The following is a 17,552-nucleotide window of genomic DNA, read 5'->3' as shown; positions in this document are numbered from 1 at the left end:
CTGGATGCAGGAGCTGAATGCACCATCAGCAAGTTCCTGAAAATATCCAGCTGGGAGGTTGTGGTTGACTTTTAAAGGATGGGATGCCTTGCAGAGGGTTCTAGATAAATTGGAGCACTGAGCAGTGATTAATGGGATGAAATTTAATAAGTCAAAATGCTGGACTCTGCACCTAGGATGGAGTAAAGCCAGGCACGAGTGTAAACTGGGAGAGGAGTGAGTGCCTGGAGAACAGCCCTGCCCGAAGGGATCTGGGGGTGCTGTTTGGCAGCAGGAGCCAGGCTCACTCCTGGCTCACAGGACACAGCAATGGTGCACTGGCAGCCAGCAGGGCAAACCCCATCCTCGGGTGCAGCCAACCTAGTAAGGGCTGCCGGTCAAAAGAGGCATCATTGTCAATTTTTGGTTTTTGTGTGTGTGTTAGAGTATGTTTTTCTCATAGTATGGAATTTTTTGTCTCCTCTTGATTTTTACAATGTCTCCTTTGTTTTCTGTGTGAAGACAGGTACACAACCTTTTAATCGTGCAATGCTCTTTAATGTTGGCTTCAAAGAGGCTATGAAGGATGCTGTCTGGGACTGCATAATATTCCATGATGTGGATCACTTACCTGAAAATGACAGAAATTACTATGGATGTGGAGAAATGCCACGCCATTTTGCAGCAAAGCTGGACAAGTACATGTACATGTAAGTAAATGGTTTTATTCACATTATTTCTTAAATACTCAGAAATATGTAAAAGTATGAATTTTGTGACACTATATATATACAGTAGGCGAAAACAACAAAGCAGCCTCCTACTATGCTACTTATAGGAATGAATAATTAATAAAAGAAAGAAAAACTTTTAAATTTAGTTTCTACATTTGATGTGTTACTAATTAGAAGATAATATTTATGATTTTCAATGTTGAGCTTGCTGCAATGATGTTGGTCTCAAAAAAAATGGCTTTGTATGTCAAGGGGGAAAATCTTACCTAACTTACTAGAAATTATTTCGGGCTACATAAACACTTCTGCTGGCTGTTACCAAAGAAAAGCAGAAAATCTGCAGCAAAATATCACAGGAATAGTGTCTTTATTTTCTGATAAATGTATACTTTTATTTCTGTTTCATACTGCTTTTTAAACTGAAGATTTTCTCACTGCTATACCATTTTGTATGTTGTCTCTCAGTCTCGACTGACATTGGGTGAATGTAGTGGGACCTGCACTTTTCTTACCTCTTTCTCTTCTGTCAGTTTACATTAATATGTGCCACTTGCTTCTTAACACTCTGCTATCTCATGACATTCTTGGAATCACTTCACAAAAAGCTGTAGCTTATTGCTTGCTACATGTATGTATTTGCTATTCAGGACTCTATTTGTGAAATTAATTTACTTGACAACCTGGTCAATCAACAGATGAAAAACAATGCCTTGAAACCATGGCTCTGTGTCTGGACTTCAGATTGCCAACCAATCAGCAGTTTAATGTTTAAAGATTTCATGTGTACTTAAAAATAAATAAATAAGCACCTATGAATAAATAAGAGATTTCTTCTATCTTTGTATGTACTTATAAAAATCTTAATTCATTTATATAATGTCTACATAGGTAAATAGTTACAAAATTGATAAATTTTCTATAAACAAAACTAGATTTATAAAATAAGAAATAACCTCAAAAAGTCCCATTAACTGTCATATTCCAGTTGGTTTTGGTTTTGGTTGGTGGTCTGGTTTTGGGTTGGCAATGTTTTATTTGTTGGTTATTTTTGAGGTATGTATGTGGGTTTTTTGAGAAGCAGGAGGGGGTTAAAACACCTGCTCTTTCAGTAACATGTTGAAAGGCAAATATAATTGCAATCTTCTCCACATGCTATTAAGATTTGTTGAATCCTGTGTTTCCACAGAGATCTGAAATTACATGATTGTCTATTTCTATTTTCTTTCCTCTTGCATTCTGGAGTTATTCAGTGTGGCAATTGTGTCCTAAGCAATGGTAAATCCTTTTGCAAATGGTCTTAACTCCTTGAAGGTTCCAGATTTGGAAGTGTCTCCGAGACACTTTTGTTTCATGAAATTGTGTGCTGCTTCTGAAAGAAAGCTACTTTACTGTAGCAGCTTCTGGGTTAAAGATGCAAGTTAATATTGATGGAAGTAAATATAGATACTTAAATGTTTTAATTGTTTTTTAGATTTGACAGTGTTTGGAGGACTGGAAATCACATTGTCTGGGGCATAGTGTGTTTTATGGATAGGCTGTTCATGTTGGCCAACTGCTCATTGCTTAATTATATGTGTTAGCAAATACTGACAGGAAAGCCTGTAGATCCTTTTGATTCGAAAGTTTATCTTTTAAAAACTGGAAAATTATTTTTAAATCAGCATGCCATTCGCTGTTTAATATGTACTGTTAAACTGTTTCTCTTAAGTTTTAACAGTTCTGTAGAATATAGTCATAAATTAAAATTATTTAATTGATGCATTACTGGTTAGTAATTTTTCGGTAGATTAAAGAGGGGTTTTTCAGTTGAATAGTGTCAACATAAATAGTTTGAGGGCTTCACTTAACTCTTCAAGTATGGGTCTAAATCAGCCATCTGAAATTCCCAGTATACTTTTGTTTCATATGTGTGATACTAATTGCAGCTACAGTTTAGGAGCACCTTTTATGCAAATCAGACACTACTGCAAACCTTTTGTTCAGCTTGCTGTATGCTACTTAATGCTGGCAATCCATGAACCAGTTTCCCTTGGTGAATACATTCAGCCTCTGGTCATGTCCTTAGCTTGGGGCTCTTGCTTTTTGGAAAGGTATTGTTCAAAGAGAGGCCTACCTATCAAAGTTCAGCTAACAATTTAGAATTTGTCTTTTGTTTCCAGCCTTCCATACAATGAGTTCTTTGGTGGTGTAAGTGGCCTCACAGTGGAACAATTCAAGAAGATCAATGGTTTTCCAAATGCCTTTTGGGGATGGGGTGGAGAAGATGATGATCTTTGGAACAGGTGAGCTTTGAGCGCTTAGGTCTTTCTGTACCATCCAACCTTTGAGACCAATTAGGTGCTTTTTGTTCTGTCACTTGTTATATTTTTGTAATTTGTTTTAAATGGACAAATTCTACAGAGTTTGCTTCAGAAATATCAGAATATACCATTTGAAGGAATAAGTATGATGTTCTTTTTCCTTGGCCGAGGGACAACTAGCAGGTTCCTAAGAGCTAGATCTTGTAACAACAGATATAACAACAGGTAACCATACTAAGCACATTGCATCACTCTTACTGCTAACATTATGAAATACCATCCACAGACATGTAGTGTAAGCATGAGTTTCATGTCTTAGGGGCAGTGCTTGAGAGAGAGGTTAATTTGTGAGTATATTGATAATCCCAGAGTGGACAACAGACAATCCTGCTCATGGCATTGCCAACTGCTCACAGTGAATGAGTCTAAAGTGTTCTAACAGAGCTGTTAAAAGTGTCTGCATCAGTTTTTCAGAGAAAGAATTTTATAGATAAAGAGGTTTTTTTAGAGTTTTATATATGAAGTGATATCTTTTAAAGGACAAGTTTGTTTTTTTACATTTTTAGTATGCTAAACATGCTATTTTAATGTATTTATGCTGGAACAAGCAGGAAATATTAAATATGAAATTATTATTATTTTGCACTTTGTTTTGCCAGCTTTTTTAGTTGTTGGGTTCGGTGTGTTGCGGGTTTTTTAGGAAGGGAATATCAGTGAACATAAAGACTTAGCTTTAAAATACTTGATGTGCATTTTTCACTTTACCTTGTATGACAAGTTGTAAGAAGATGTTTTTACAAACGTTTGTGTGTTATACTGCAGGGTTCACTATGCTGGATACAATGTAACAAGACCAGAAGGTGATTTAGGGAAGTACAAATCCATTCCTCATCATCACAGAGGAGAAGTCCAGTTTTTAGGACGGTAAGAAAAACAGAAATAATCTAATACTACAGCTAAAGATGTAAATTTTCTTTTTTTGCATCCACACATATGAATAAGCAGTCAGTTCTTATCAGTGTTATTTCCTCTTTGGTGCTAAAATTTTTATTTTCTTAAATACGTTATGTTTGCTGTTCAGATATTTTTTTTATTTAACTATGAGGGAGACTAAATTTGCATGTCAGAAGATATTATCATCATAACCTTTGATCCATAATATTGTTGTTCCATAATAGTTTGGGCATTAGTGCTGGCAGGGCTCCATTAGTTGGCTATTTTGGATATTTTGCAAAAGGAAGCAGTGCCACTAGGGCAAAGGACTCCTGCATGAAAAATTACTTTTAAAGTCCTCAAGAATTGGTTTCTTCCCTCATATTTCATTATTTTTTTGAGATACAGATCTTCTCATTTCCTGCATACGTTGATTTAAACCTTTTCTTTTGGGGTTCCTTTCTTTTGCTACAAAGATACAAAACACTTAAACTGACCAGTAGGTTCAGGCTGCCCTGGAATGGAATAGAAACCAGAATGCAACAGATGAACTACACATAAAATTTAGAAGGTGAAACACAAAATAAAGGGTTTATGATAAGTGTTTTCAGGCAACTAGAAATACTGTTCAATTCTGTCATCTTTTTCTGAGAGCATATTTTTTCTCTTTTATTCATAGTTTTGAATTATGAATAAAATTATAGGCATGCACAGTAGAGATGAGTAAATCAGTTATAGGACATGAAAATGTGTATATGGATAATCGGGGGGAGGAGAACTTTTTTTTCAATCACCTCAGATTTAGATGTTTGCAAATGCAGGAGTATCAAGAGTGAAATGAAAATAATTTCAGACATTTAAATGTATAATGAAGAATAGTGAAGATTCTTAAATCTTCCCTGAACTCCTTAGTTGAATTTTATAGCAAAAAAACATGAAGAAGTTGAATAATCTTTAAAAATCTGTTTCATTTGGGACCATGAGAAGCTTAAATTTGAATGCTTCCTTTGTTATTTAGTCCTAATGTTAACTTGTATATGTGACCATAAAACCTAATTGTATTAAAAATCTTTAAAAGCTTGTTTTTAAACCTAAGGTAGGTTATTTGGCAATTTCAAGGGTCTGAAAAGCAGTTTCAGAATTTAAGGTATACTTGAAAATTAAATGACTGTCACAGTATCATGTCTAGCATCAACTGAATTTTTTCTTGCAAATTTTTCTCATTTTTCTTCTTCCAACTCCTTCTGCAGATACAAACTTCTGAGGTATTCCAGAGAACGTCAGTATATTGATGGGCTGAACAATTTAGTATATACTCCTAAAATACTTGTCAGTAGATTGTATAAAAATATAACTGTTAATCTCCTACCAGAACTTGCTCCTGTTAGAGACTATTGATGGAAGTGGAATGGCAAGAATCCTACCAGAATAAACTTTTAACACTGGAAGCTACTGATAAACACTGTAAAACAAAACAAAACCAACAAACAACAGCTTAGAATTAGAGTTTTTTGGCCAACTGATGATGCATATTTGGGATGAGAAGTGGTTGTATGTACTGTATATTTTGGTCTGAAAGAAGAGCCAGCAGCTACCACTCAGATGTTTACAGCATGAGACTACTGTTCAAGCCTTCATTCTTCACACTCTCTATCTTAACTACTCAACTATATAAACTGCAGAAACAGACTTGTAGCTTCTCTGGAAGTAAGGACAGAGGCCTCTTCCAGGAATTTTTTATACTAAACTGCCCCTCCTCATATTTAAATGAATGCTTTTGTTTCTTTTTAAAATGTGTTTTGTAAATATGTGATGTAAATTAATGTGTGTACATTGCTTTTCAGTTGTTCAATATTTTATGCTTCAGTATGTATTTGAGTGTGTTCTTGTTTGAATTCTATAGGAATGTTTTTATTAGCATGAAAGAACAAGTGTAAAATGTACGTATGCTTATAAAAAGGTTATACCTTATGTGAAATGAAGGAAATATTAATTGTTGGCCAGCTATGACTGTAAACTGTTATACTAGTTTTGAGCTCTAGGCCTTCTGCATATCTATTTAGAAAAATCAAATTCTTATATGAACCTGCTAGAAAGAAAGCTTTTGATTTTATTTATTGCCAGCAAAATTGTATGATACCCTGCCTGCCATCTGAATCATATTTATATGCATATTGCATGTCTATTACAGAAAATCTTGCAGCTGTTGCATATTATGATCTACAGGAACTCTTAACTGTGTCCAAGTGTGCCACTAGTGTCAATGTCAGGGATTTTAATGCCTAAAACGATGTGTCTGGGTGCGTACAGTATTTTGGTATTGTTCTTTTTTTTTGTTGTTTGTTTTTTTAATTCTAGTAAACAGCACTTTTATTCCTCCAAAATCAGAAGAGCCAAAAATGTGTCTTCATTGGAAGAATATTAAAGTTAGATTTTTAAGAGAATAATAAAACATAATTCTGATAGTCGAAATGCTTGCATTGTGGGATTCTCAGAAGCACTGTGTTGGTCGTGCTGTTCTGCTGATGAGGATGGTGATGACATAAGTGGAACAGAAAGCAGGCCAATCTCAAGTGCTTTTTAAAATTCCACTCATAATATATTATTAAATATAGCTATTTAAGGGCCTATTCTGGTAGAGTGCTGAGTGCTTCTATGATGCACTGAGGATCCTCAAGTCGATGACTGTCAATGAGATTGAGGTTGCACAGTCCTGCTAAGGATTGGTCCTGTCTGTTTCTCTATTTTTGTGGTGTTAAATGTATGAGTAACTAGCCTCTTTCCTTATCTTCTTATTTTCTCTTTGTTTGTAATGTTTTGCTACCTAAAAGTATCCCACTGCTAAGCATTATTATCTTTGCTAATATTTTTTTACATCCCTTGTTAATACAAAGGAAAAGGACCAGGTCATTTATTTTCTATGTTAATACAAATATAGTGACCAAGATATACTAAACTGTTTTGTTTGTCACAGTTACTCAGCTCTTTAGGAACCAAAGACTGACTTCTGCTCCCATAAAGAATGGAAAGCAGTATATATAATAAGGATTGTTTATCCATAGAGTGTTCTGTAAGAGTGTTGACAAAGAATCCTAACTTTAAGTCATTATTATATGTTGGTTTCTTAAATTGCTGCCACAGATTATGTGGTGCTTTTTATATTTTAAGTTTGTTTGACATAAACACCTTTTATTTCTTTGGCATCCCAACAGCAAATTTTGCCCTTAGCCATCCTTCAGTAACATTATGAGCTTAGCTGTAAACATCCCAAATATTTAGTAGAAATATTATTATTTAATTTAGTAGTTGAGAACAATTGTAAGAGATATTTTATACCATACAGGAATTACCTTAATATCTACCAGTTAATCTAATATGCTTTAGGAATGATGTAATACAATGAAAATAACTAAAAGCATAAAGTGAAGAAAACATCCTTCAAAAGCATGCTTAAGAGGTTTGCTCACCTCCTGATAGTTTTTTCTATAACTGGGTGTATAGAACATTCTGAACCATATGGAGAAAGCTGAGATAATACACTGTATGAAAAAATTATATCCTCAAAATAATATTAGTCTTATTTCATAGCAGACTAATACAGTTCTTTAAGAGCAGTTGAATAAATTTTTAAATCCCTCATGTAATTTTGAAGTGATTTCAGGTTTTCAGTACAGGTGTACCTACAATTTCACATCTACAGTTATGAAACATCCTTTGGTATTGTAGGTCTGTACTATTTTCTGAAGCATGCTTTTGTTCCCATTTCTTAGGTATTCTGTGAAATTTATGTGCAATTTAAAAAAATCTAATGCATATATATGTATATATACTTACATATATGCATACTATATTACATATATGCTGTGGCTGAACTAATATAACTTTACAGCTTTAAGTGATTGATCATGTATGGTCCTAGAAAAATGTGAATTAAACCAGTATGTGAATGGATTGTGACATATAGCTGAGTTCTTAAAAATTTTGCATTTTGGTGCCCCAAAATGATGGATGTTAAATTATGAATTGTTGACAAACACTCTTCTCTAAAAACCTTTTATCACTTTGTTGAGAAGTTTTAGAAGTTGCCATCTTAAATTACATCAAAATAGTGTTTGTATACTACCTGTCTGAACTCAGTACTCTTCTGTAGTGAATTTTAACATAGACAGTGCCTTCAAACAAAATAAATACAATGCAGAACTAAGAGTTGTGCACATTCCTTTTGATAATTTCATGGTTCTTGTAAAATGTAGAGAGAAGCCAATCACATTGGCTTTTGAATTGCTGACAAGGCAAATAAGGGATGTGTTCAAGGAGTGAACGTGGAGGGAGAAGAAGGAGGAAGTGTTTTACAAGATTCTGAAGGTCTTGCAAATTAGCAAGTAAAAACATTACAGAAATATTAAAAGTAGAATCTGGTTAATATGCTAAGATACTCTCAAGCCCATTTTCTATATTTCAAATTTAAGTAGGAGAATAAAATATAAAGTCCATTTTGCAAAGAGGCAGTGTGTTGAAAAGCAAGTGCAAAATGTCCTTTTTCTTGGATCTTGCCACTCTATTTTTCTATTGTTATGTTTACTAATTGTTGTAGTGGGTTACTAATGAGCCAGCTGTTTAAAAAAAATAAAAGGATCCATTGCATATCCGCAAGCGGAAGTGTACTTAAGATTATTTTATTTGTAGAGGTATGTAAGATAGGCTCAATGAAAAAATGCACTGAAACAAATGCTGGGAATTTCCTGTGTACTATCATAGTTTTGGGTTTTTTTGTTGTTCATGAAAATCTTTGTACTTTTTTATCATTGTCTTTTATGAAATATAATGTTCTAAAGATTGTGTTGGTTTGTTTTTTCTGAGATTCTGTGGAAAAGATATTATCTTTGTGTTTTGTTTCTAGACAAAATGCTAGTTTTTCTAGTGCTCAGTACCCCAAAATAACAGCAAAAAGAAAGGACACACCTGTCCAAATTCATCAGGTTAGGCTGTGATGGGATCAGGCCTTGGGCAGGCAGGACGTTTTCCCTTTCTTTGTATTTACAGGCTTTCAGCTTTGGGTTTTATTAGTCTAAGTGACTCAACCTTTTTGCATACTTTTCCTAGACAGGGTTGTTCTTCTGTTGAATCCCCTAATGGTTCTACCCCATATAGGAATTACTAGAATGGGAATAGAAGGATTCATCCATATTTCTCCTGGCATTAAATAGGAAACTGATTTTCTCAGGATTCATCAGTTATCCTTATTTTTGTTTGCATTTTACAGCTATTATGAAAATGCCTGATGGTTTGAGGTATGCAAGTAATTCTGGGGAGCACTTTAACTTGGGAAAGTATTTGCAGAATTTTCTGCAAATACATGAATAAGCTTCTTCAAGTGATATACTTTTCTGAAACACATGCCTCTGGTCCGTCCTTGAAAATGTCACGAGTTATGATATATTAGAAAACAGGAAAGAAGGCATTTTAAGTATCTGTAGCCTGCTTAGCATCTGTAAATGCTGTTCTGCTATTCTGTCACCTTTACCTGCTTTCACTTCTATGTCTCCAAAATCAGAATTGAGAGGTGAGTTTATCTTGATAATTATGTGAGGCCCTGAGTGAGTAATCCCATGTGACTTCATCTGTTGTGAGCTTCATTAATAAAACATAGGAGATGGTAGTGGTGGACTGTATTTTCCGTCTGCTTGCTTTTCATGAGACACCTTTCACAGATGTGTTTTGTTCAATTGCTTTGCAAGAAGAATTTAGTTTATCAACTTCATGGAAGACTGCTTCATTCTCCGAGTCCCCATAATGAGATTTCAATATATTTTTTTTCTGAGGTTAATGTGTTTTTTTCAAATACTAGACTTTTATTCAGAAGGGCAATACTGACAATACAGAAATGCAGAATACTTCAGAAGACTATTTGAAAACAAAGTCAATACACTTTCTTCCTAAAGTTAACAAAGTGAATAAAAAACTTACTGTTAGTGATTTACTATGAAATCTGAAGCTGGTGATACATTCAGATACTAAGTTCTTATCATTTTTGGAAATTTTAATTTACACAACTGAATTTTCATGCTTAATGTCAGCTTTTATTCCACTGGCTCGCTAACTACTGCTGTGGTTGAGTAAGAGAAGGGAGTGAGCACAACAGCAATCTTGTAACGCCGATTACCAGCATCATTGGCTGTGAACACCACCTGGAACAAGAAAAACAAATATGAGTCAAAATGAGAAGTGATCTCTAGATAAAAGCCTAGATGGAACCATTGTGTGATCATTGTATGTAACTTCACATGAGACTTCAGAAATATTCTCACTCTGAAGTGTGACTGCTTGTAACACAGTTTTTCCACTGGTTAAATACCCTTTATTAAAAGTATAAATGTCACATTATTTAAGACTTTATTCAATTTATTTGTTATCCAAATTGGCATTTCCTTGTTGGTACTCATAAATAACAACAAGACTTTCTTTCTTGTTTCCTTATGAAGGTCTTCTATGAACCCCAGTAATTTTCTTTATTTAAAAAAAAAAAAAAAAAGCTAGCCCATTTGCAGCCCATTTGCCCATTCTTTCAAGTATTGGAATGCTTTTGTTACTCGTACTATGTTCTCTACTTCAAGGAACAGAATTAAACAGTGCTGCAGTAGCTATCATTAGGCCAGAGTATAAAACAATAAGTGTCTTTAGTTCTGATTCAAAATCTAGTAGTTAGAGAAAGACTGCATTAGTTATCTGGACACAGCATGATAATAACCTTACATATGAATGATTTACCACAGCCCTAGTAAAATCTCCCTGACCAGCACATCCTGTCCTTTGATTTCTCACTCCACGTAATACGTTTTGTGTTGTGAGATGAGAGGTGTCAGCTTTTAAAATAGATAGTTTAATAGCATTCTGTGATGCACAGCTTGTGCTCCTTTCAACATTAATAAAAAAGATGCATATGAAACAACCAATGAACTGAGCAAAATGTGTTCTCTACTGAGACTTACTTTTAAGAAAAAAGGAACTGTGGATTAAAATAATTTCCAGTCAATCATTATCTTGATATACAGTCAATTCAATTACATGCTGTAAATCTTTCTTCTTCCCTTTTTTATTTCAGTTCCCACAGAAGGCAAAGCTGTCTAGCCTTCTAACCTTCATTATTGTCTAGTATAAGAATGTCATCTTTCATTTGTTGGAAGACAGAGAATTTAATCCAAGCGTTAGCCACCTTTTTATCACGGAGATAAGGAACAGCTAAGCAGATCTCTCACAGTCCAACAAACAACTAATACAGAGCTGCTGCTACTGAAAGGCCATAGGAAAGCACTAATGCTGTTGAGGGGAAGGAGACAGTCCCCAAATCCCTCAGCAGTATCTGGTTTGGAACACCTTCCTCTAACCAGTTTATTTGTCCCAGGCAAATTAAAGAGGTATGTTGTACCTTTTTTTTTTTTTTTCTGTTGTAAACTGGGGCTCCAAGCATCCAGTTTGTTTCTTTAAAAATCTAAATTATGAACTTCGTCTGTAGCCATGAAAATGTTGTCTCCAAAAGACAGATCAATGCTTTTCCCAGGGGACTTCACAGAGTACTCCACTTGTTGTCCCTCAAACACTTAGAATAATCACAAAAACAATCATGGGCTTAAGTAGAGGTAGAAGGAATGAAAACCTCTCCATAAATAATGCACTGAGGAGCTTTGAGACTTGTGGGGGAGCTAGTAACTAGGTTCTGTCATGACTGTGTTCCTACAAAGCTTTGAGACTGTGGATTTAAAGTGTTAATGTGAAAATATTTTAAACTGAAAATAAAGTTCAACTTATGCAGTTAGTAACTGAAGTCCACACATATTAAGAATCTTTATTCTTTGCAACTGAAGTAGAGGAAAAAAGGAATACTCACATCAGCGTGTTGGTGGAAGGGATTCAAGCCCATACTCTTCCAGTAAGAGGCTGTATCAAGCTCAAGCTTGTATAATCCTGCTACAAATTGCTCTTTTGTTGTAAGCTCTGAGAGGCCTCCTTTTTCATTGGTTTGTCTGTGTAATGGTAGAAGAACACACTTTTATAGTTTGGTTAAAAGCCTGAGAAAGATGCAGTTTTAGCAATTGAACTTGAGTGGTGTGTGGCTTAAGTAATAGGATGAATACTTCTATTGATCTGGAATGGCTTATGTCCGTCTGTATTATGGATGCCTCAGAGCTTATCTTGGCATTTGCTACTTCCACAGTGACCACAGCAGATGGCTGCCTGCCATCTCATTAACTCTGCATGGTTTGGGGGTGAGCCTAAAACTGGCATTATTGTTCATAGACTCTTGGCAGAGACTTGGAGTTCAATTAAATGAACCCACTCAGAGGGAAAACTTCACCACTGCTGTAAGCAACGTGCAAGCTCTATGAGGCACTCACTGTGCAACTATGTAGGGTCAACTGTCCTGTTTTTTCCATGGTTTTCTTTCTTATTTAAATGCATTGAGTTGTTTTATTAGTGTAAATATTGTTTACAGTTGGCTTTTAGAAATTTGAGGTCTGCTATTTGAAATGACCATAGGTCAGCTAGCAGTGAAGCCTCATGGAATTTCTTGTGGTTTGTACTGGCCTCAACCAGCAGGCAGTTTTGTTTGATTTGAAGATACTATCAGTGTTATCTAAAGCCCTAGTACTGGTATGAAACCATACATCTTTAAACACCAACCCATTTTGGGGTTCAGAGGTAATATTGAACACTGTCTCTCGTGCATGCCCCTTTTTTGAAGCACCTTTCTGTGAAATAAATTTTGTTAATTAGGAATTTTTTTATTAGGTAGGTTAATCACAAATAATAGAGATGCCAGTGGCTGATTTTGGTATGTAAAGACCACTAACTTTTGTTCTAGCTGCCAAATTTTTTCTGAACATATTTTATTCAAATTTCATGCAGAGAAAAGTAATGTCATTGTGCAGTGCAATACTTAAGGCTTATTTTTTCATGTAGCTTAGAAAATATAGAATACCTTTTACACCTTACAAGATGGTCTGTAGTCAGTTATCAGAAGTTTTATATCTGTTCAATTGTCTCCTTTTTTCCCTTTGTCACAGATTGATCATTGCTTGATAACTGGCCACTTCTCTAATAAGCTTTTTCAGATAATACCAAATGCATTTTGATTAAGAACATTTGTTACAGGACATCTTGCTAGCATTCAATTATTTACATATTATTAAGGTTGGAGAGGTTGATTTAGTATCAGCATGACTTTTGCTTACCTTATCTTGAGGTTACTTTGCTCCTTGTTTCAAATATTAACTGTGTTTTTGAGACTTCAATCAACATCCAGCTCTTATGAGTATCTTTATATAGAATCTCTAAGCTCAGAAATGAAGATAAGTGAACTGAACACCCTTACTGGAAAATTTCACACATTGACAGTGATAGAATATGTGTGAAATTGTCTTCTCACTTGAGGGAGTGAGGCAATTTAAGCAGGACAACATGAATAGATTGTTTTCCCCACACTGTACGGGTATGTGTGGCCTTCACTGTACCTGTATTTCTCAAGGACACATGAGAGCAGCGTTGCTTGTGCCAGCCCACTGCCCCGTGACACCAAAGAGGCATTTGAGCAGTTTCTGCAGGAATTTATAGAAATATATCTGAGTCCAGGATTCCACTGTTGAAGTTCATGTGCTATGCCAGCTTGAGAGCCCTTTCTCACTATTTTTAAAAAGTGTAATAGACTGTTAGCATACCTGGAACGGTCTCAGATGAGACTTTGCAACTATCATGAGAAACTTAGTGTGGAAGCAGAATATTGCTTGGTGAATAAAGAATGCTCATTCTGTGTATCCCCTAAGAATTTTTTCAATTAAATTTCAGGCTATACTTTAAGTAAAAATTGTTTTTTATTTTTTTAAGTGTTAATATTTACTAAAATAGAGGGCTATTAAAAAAGTCATCTGCATCTTAAATTATACAATTATGTTTTTCAAAAGACATGACAATATTTATATATCTGGAGATTATTTTTTATCATTTGAGGCATGATTGCTTCTTTGTGGGGGAGAAGGTGAGAAAGATTTATCCCCAAATTTTCTTCTTTTGGCTAAGTCCTTTATCTTGAAGTAAAGTAGGCTAGCAAACATGATGTGGTATATGTTCAAAACAGTTTCTTTTTAAAACTGGTGTTGTAAGAAATGAAAATCCACTTAGAAAGATGGACAATGGCCAACAAAGGTAGGATTCTCTACCAGAATCTTGGTTTCAAAATGTAAGAGTCTATCTGATACTTCTGGTAATAATGTAGCAGTTCATTGCTGGGTACTAAAAGGTAATATAGACCTTTGCAACAAAATTAAAGAGAAGTGATGACTGAATTAAAGGATGGCTTAAAATACTTTCTCCTGTTCATAAAATTTATAAAGCTCTATAAAACCATTTTTGTAGTTGAAATTGAAGTACATTTAGAAGACAGTCTGCAGCAAGTTAATTCAATTGTATGTTAACTTTCCTATGAGCAAAACAGACATCTCATTTTAGAGAATGTGGAACTGCTCTTTCAACTCTTTGGCCTCTTCCCATTGCCTTCTCCTCTTTCACTCATTATTTTAGTGTGACTTACTGTGAATTCAACAGTTCCCAAGATCCATCTGCAGCTCCTTTGTACAATTTAACTGCAACATTTGTAGCTGGACTTCCTCGGACAGAATCCACAACTTTTACAGATAGAGGATGCTTGGCATCAGGATGGTCCTGCAATAGGGAGAGAATTTTTATGTTGAAAGAAGCATGACATTTCATCATAAAACTGTAAGGAATATAATTCTCCGGATCTACAGTGGAGACCATATTTTCCATGAGAATATTGCTGTGTACTGAGGAAACATAATCTGAAGCTTTCTGGGGGCTGGATATGGTAGAGCCAGGAAGGTTGGTTTCAGGAGCTGTTGGGCATGTAGCCATGCACACCAAGGAGGCACTGCAGGTGTGAGACCACATCTCTATTTCTTCTTTGGCACGGCATAGTACACATCATCTCCAGCATGAAGCTGTAACGAAATTGTGGCCTCAACAGGAAAGAATTGCATCCTCAAAGGTAGTAGCAATGTTTAAATATCTGCCAACTCTTCCCCTGCATTTTGGACTGGCAATTTGAGCACAGCTTTCTGGATTTGATAGCCTCTGATACCCTGTTCCATAGAGCTATCTCTGTTGCCACAGAGTTACAGTTCTTCTGTAAACATGATAAGCACCACATACAGGCTCTCTCCTAACAGCATGTTGAATCAGATTTGTCAACCCTGGCAGCTACACAAGGATAGGAGAGAAAAACTTTCCATCAAATACAGGATGGCTATAGTTTCATCCAGATGCATCCATCACAAGTAGTGATTATGGCCTGATGTTTTACTTTTCCAAAAATAGAATTCAACCAGTGCTTTGACCTTACCCAATCCTGCAGATGAAGAGTGAGAAAATAGAGCTTTGTAGAAGGTGCTGATCAGGGATGATCTCAAAATAGCAGTCACTGATATCCATTTAATCATTGTAAAATGAATTGTGGTGTAGATGGTTAAAAATTAGGAGCCCTCTCTTTCATGCCCTCTTACAATCTGGGATGTTCCACATGCCAGGAACCCTGACTAGTATCATACCAATGTGTCAGCATGTATCCATACTGCCTGTATGCCCAGATTCCCCATGCTCCCTTTCTGGAATGCAGTGGCTCCTCACTGGTGATACTCATGAGGCTTTGGCAAGAAGAGCTGCACTGCCACTGCTGATTTTCCTGACTTTTGCACCCTGGGAGTTCAATGAAACCCCAATTCCTCAACAGCGTTAGTCAGGTAATATTTTCCCAAGGATCAGAATTTAGAGAAAAAATGAGTAGTTGAGGAGAGAGAGACAAGGCTGTTGTAGGAGAATTTCAGGCAGAAACATCTGAGTCTTTAGCTTGCTTTCCTGGGATAAATGAGCCCTCTGGAAGAAGAATCCTGGCTTTAGATCTGCTTTGCTTACATGGAATTAAGCTTTAGTGGATAGAGCAGTAAGGCAGAAGTCTAGAGGAGGCATGGATTTCTCTAGCATGGACTTTGCAACAGGAGATGAAATTCCTCATGACACAGCTTGTTCATTATGTTATGAATGCACAAGGTTTTTCGTCTAGTGAATACAATTTCCATGACAGATTTTCCTGTCATGTTTTACATTGTTTTTCATATAGTTGCTGTGTCTAATGACAAGTGCTACTTCTCTACCCATAAAGTCCTCTCACTAATCACTAGAGAAGGAAAAAGAAGGACCAGAAAAGAGTAATAGCAGAGAACTACAGTGAGTACATACTGTAAAATCAAAATAATAATGAAAAAACAATAAAAGAAAATAATTGGGACTACATCAGTAGAAGGACTTCAGTCCTTAGACACTTACCAATGGTGCAGCTTCAGAGCAAAGTGCCAGGCCAGCTAAGAAAACGAGAAATACAGAATGAAAAGCCATTTTGCCTACCACTAGGAAGTCTGTGTCAGCGGGCAGAAAATGGTGGGAGCTGTGATTTTTATATCAAGGCCTCTGAAATGAAGCTACTTATCAGAAAACCCCTATGACTTTCAACACGTAGATTCATACTATTTACTTAGTAAACAATGAGAAAATAAGTAACCCATACAAACATGAACCTTGTCTGTGACAATAAGTCTTTTCTATTCTAGAACTTTGTCTGTGGAAATCTTGTGAACATTGCCTAGTTCAACTGCTGTGTCAATTTTCTTCAAAGAAATGTCTGTTTTCTATTTTTCCCTTTTTATTGAGGAATAATTGCTGTATACACCTGAGAGAAATACAAATTTCATGTCAACTCAGCAATTTCAGTGAGAAATTCTCCATGGTTATGGCTTGCTTTTACCGAGTCAGCCATGCTCATATATTAAGAGATTTCTCTCCATGTTGCTCTCCTCCCCACTTCTAATCAAATGTAGGTGGATAATCTGTGGGCTACTTTGTTATCTTATACTTTCCCTAGGAAGAAAAATATATTACTTTTGGTTTTCAGCATGGCATAGAGATACCTACACACCGACTTCTGAAGCTCATTTTAACAGTGTTTTAAGTTGTGTTTCTTGTCCCTTAGATTCAGTACAAGCTCAGGACTTTCCCCATATAACTGCAAGTCAACCCCTACCAGAAGCATCTGGTTTGACTGAGGGAAATGTGGCTTGAAATTCAACTTTGTCTTTCTGATGTTTGCTCAGACATATGTACATGCACTCTTTTACTAGGTTTCTCCTCTCATCAGAGGGATGACTTCAAGAAGAGTAGTTTTTTTCTCTTTGTTTAGGTTTTTATTCCTCTAGTATATCTATATAAACAAATTTATGTCCTATTTTGAGGGCTTAGCATTACACTTCAAATGAAACCTACCAGTTTTCAAGCTCCAGAAATATCAGGAGCCCATGAAATCTCCATACTTCATGATGGGTGCTGTTCTGAAACTATTTGCGCTGCTTACAAGAGTTATGTAACTATGCTAGCACCTAGAAATCCATGAAAAAGTAACCAGTGAAATGTTAAAGGGAAGCTTTTGTAACCTGCGAATTCACTTGCCATGCCGTCATCCCAGCAGGCTCTGGGTATAAACTCCAAGGTC

General features: G+C 35.7%; 2 protein-coding genes across 3 annotated transcripts in view; one reads left to right on the top strand and one right to left on the bottom strand.

Moving 5' to 3' along the window:
* Nucleotides 1-8,507, top strand: part of B4GALT6 (beta-1,4-galactosyltransferase 6) — a 29,627-nt gene extending 21,120 nt beyond the window's left edge. For both annotated transcript variants that reach the window (XM_059468068.1, XM_059468079.1), the window contains 4 exons: nucleotides 502-689; nucleotides 2,873-2,995; nucleotides 3,836-3,937; nucleotides 5,197-8,507. In XM_059468068.1, coding sequence (XP_059324051.1) covers nucleotides 502-689; nucleotides 2,873-2,995; nucleotides 3,836-3,937; nucleotides 5,197-5,344 — 561 coding nt within the window. In that variant the 3' untranslated portion in view covers nucleotides 5,345-8,507. The remainder of the gene's footprint in view (nucleotides 1-501; nucleotides 690-2,872; nucleotides 2,996-3,835; nucleotides 3,938-5,196) is intronic.
* A 1,402-nt stretch (nucleotides 8,508-9,909) lies between these two features.
* Nucleotides 9,910-16,488, bottom strand: LOC132070903 (transthyretin-like). Its single transcript, XM_059468092.1, has 4 exons — nucleotides 16,337-16,488; nucleotides 14,529-14,659; nucleotides 11,832-11,967; nucleotides 9,910-10,134 (listed from the first exon to the last, which is right to left on the bottom strand). The coding sequence occupies exons 1-4, from the start codon at nucleotides 16,403-16,405 to the stop codon at nucleotides 10,027-10,029; spliced, it is 444 nt and encodes a 147-aa protein (XP_059324075.1). The 5' UTR covers nucleotides 16,406-16,488; the 3' UTR covers nucleotides 9,910-10,026.
* Between the last annotated feature and the right edge of the window lie 1,064 nt (nucleotides 16,489-17,552).

This window comes from Ammospiza nelsoni, chromosome 1 (genome assembly GCF_027579445.1).
Source record: "Ammospiza nelsoni isolate bAmmNel1 chromosome 1, bAmmNel1.pri, whole genome shotgun sequence".
Classification (NCBI taxonomy): Eukaryota; Metazoa; Chordata; class Aves; order Passeriformes; family Passerellidae; genus Ammospiza; species Ammospiza nelsoni.
The sequence above is the reverse complement of the archived record's forward strand: the minus strand, read 5'-3'. Positions and strand labels throughout refer to the sequence as shown.

Bases quoted from the DNA above. Each gene is read 5' to 3' on its own strand.
- LOC132070903 (XM_059468092.1), bottom strand. From the start codon at position 16,405: ATGGCTTTTCATTCTGTATTTCTCGTTTTCTTAGCTGGCCTGGCACTT. The intron at 14,660-16,336 runs GTAAGTGTCTAA...TCCCTATTGCAG, and splicing joins GCTCTGAAGCTGCACCATTG to GACCATCCTGATGCCAAGCA. The intron at 10,135-11,831 runs GTGAGTATTCCT...TTCTTGTTCCAG, and splicing joins CCTTCCACCAACACGCTGAT to GTGGTGTTCACAGCCAATGA.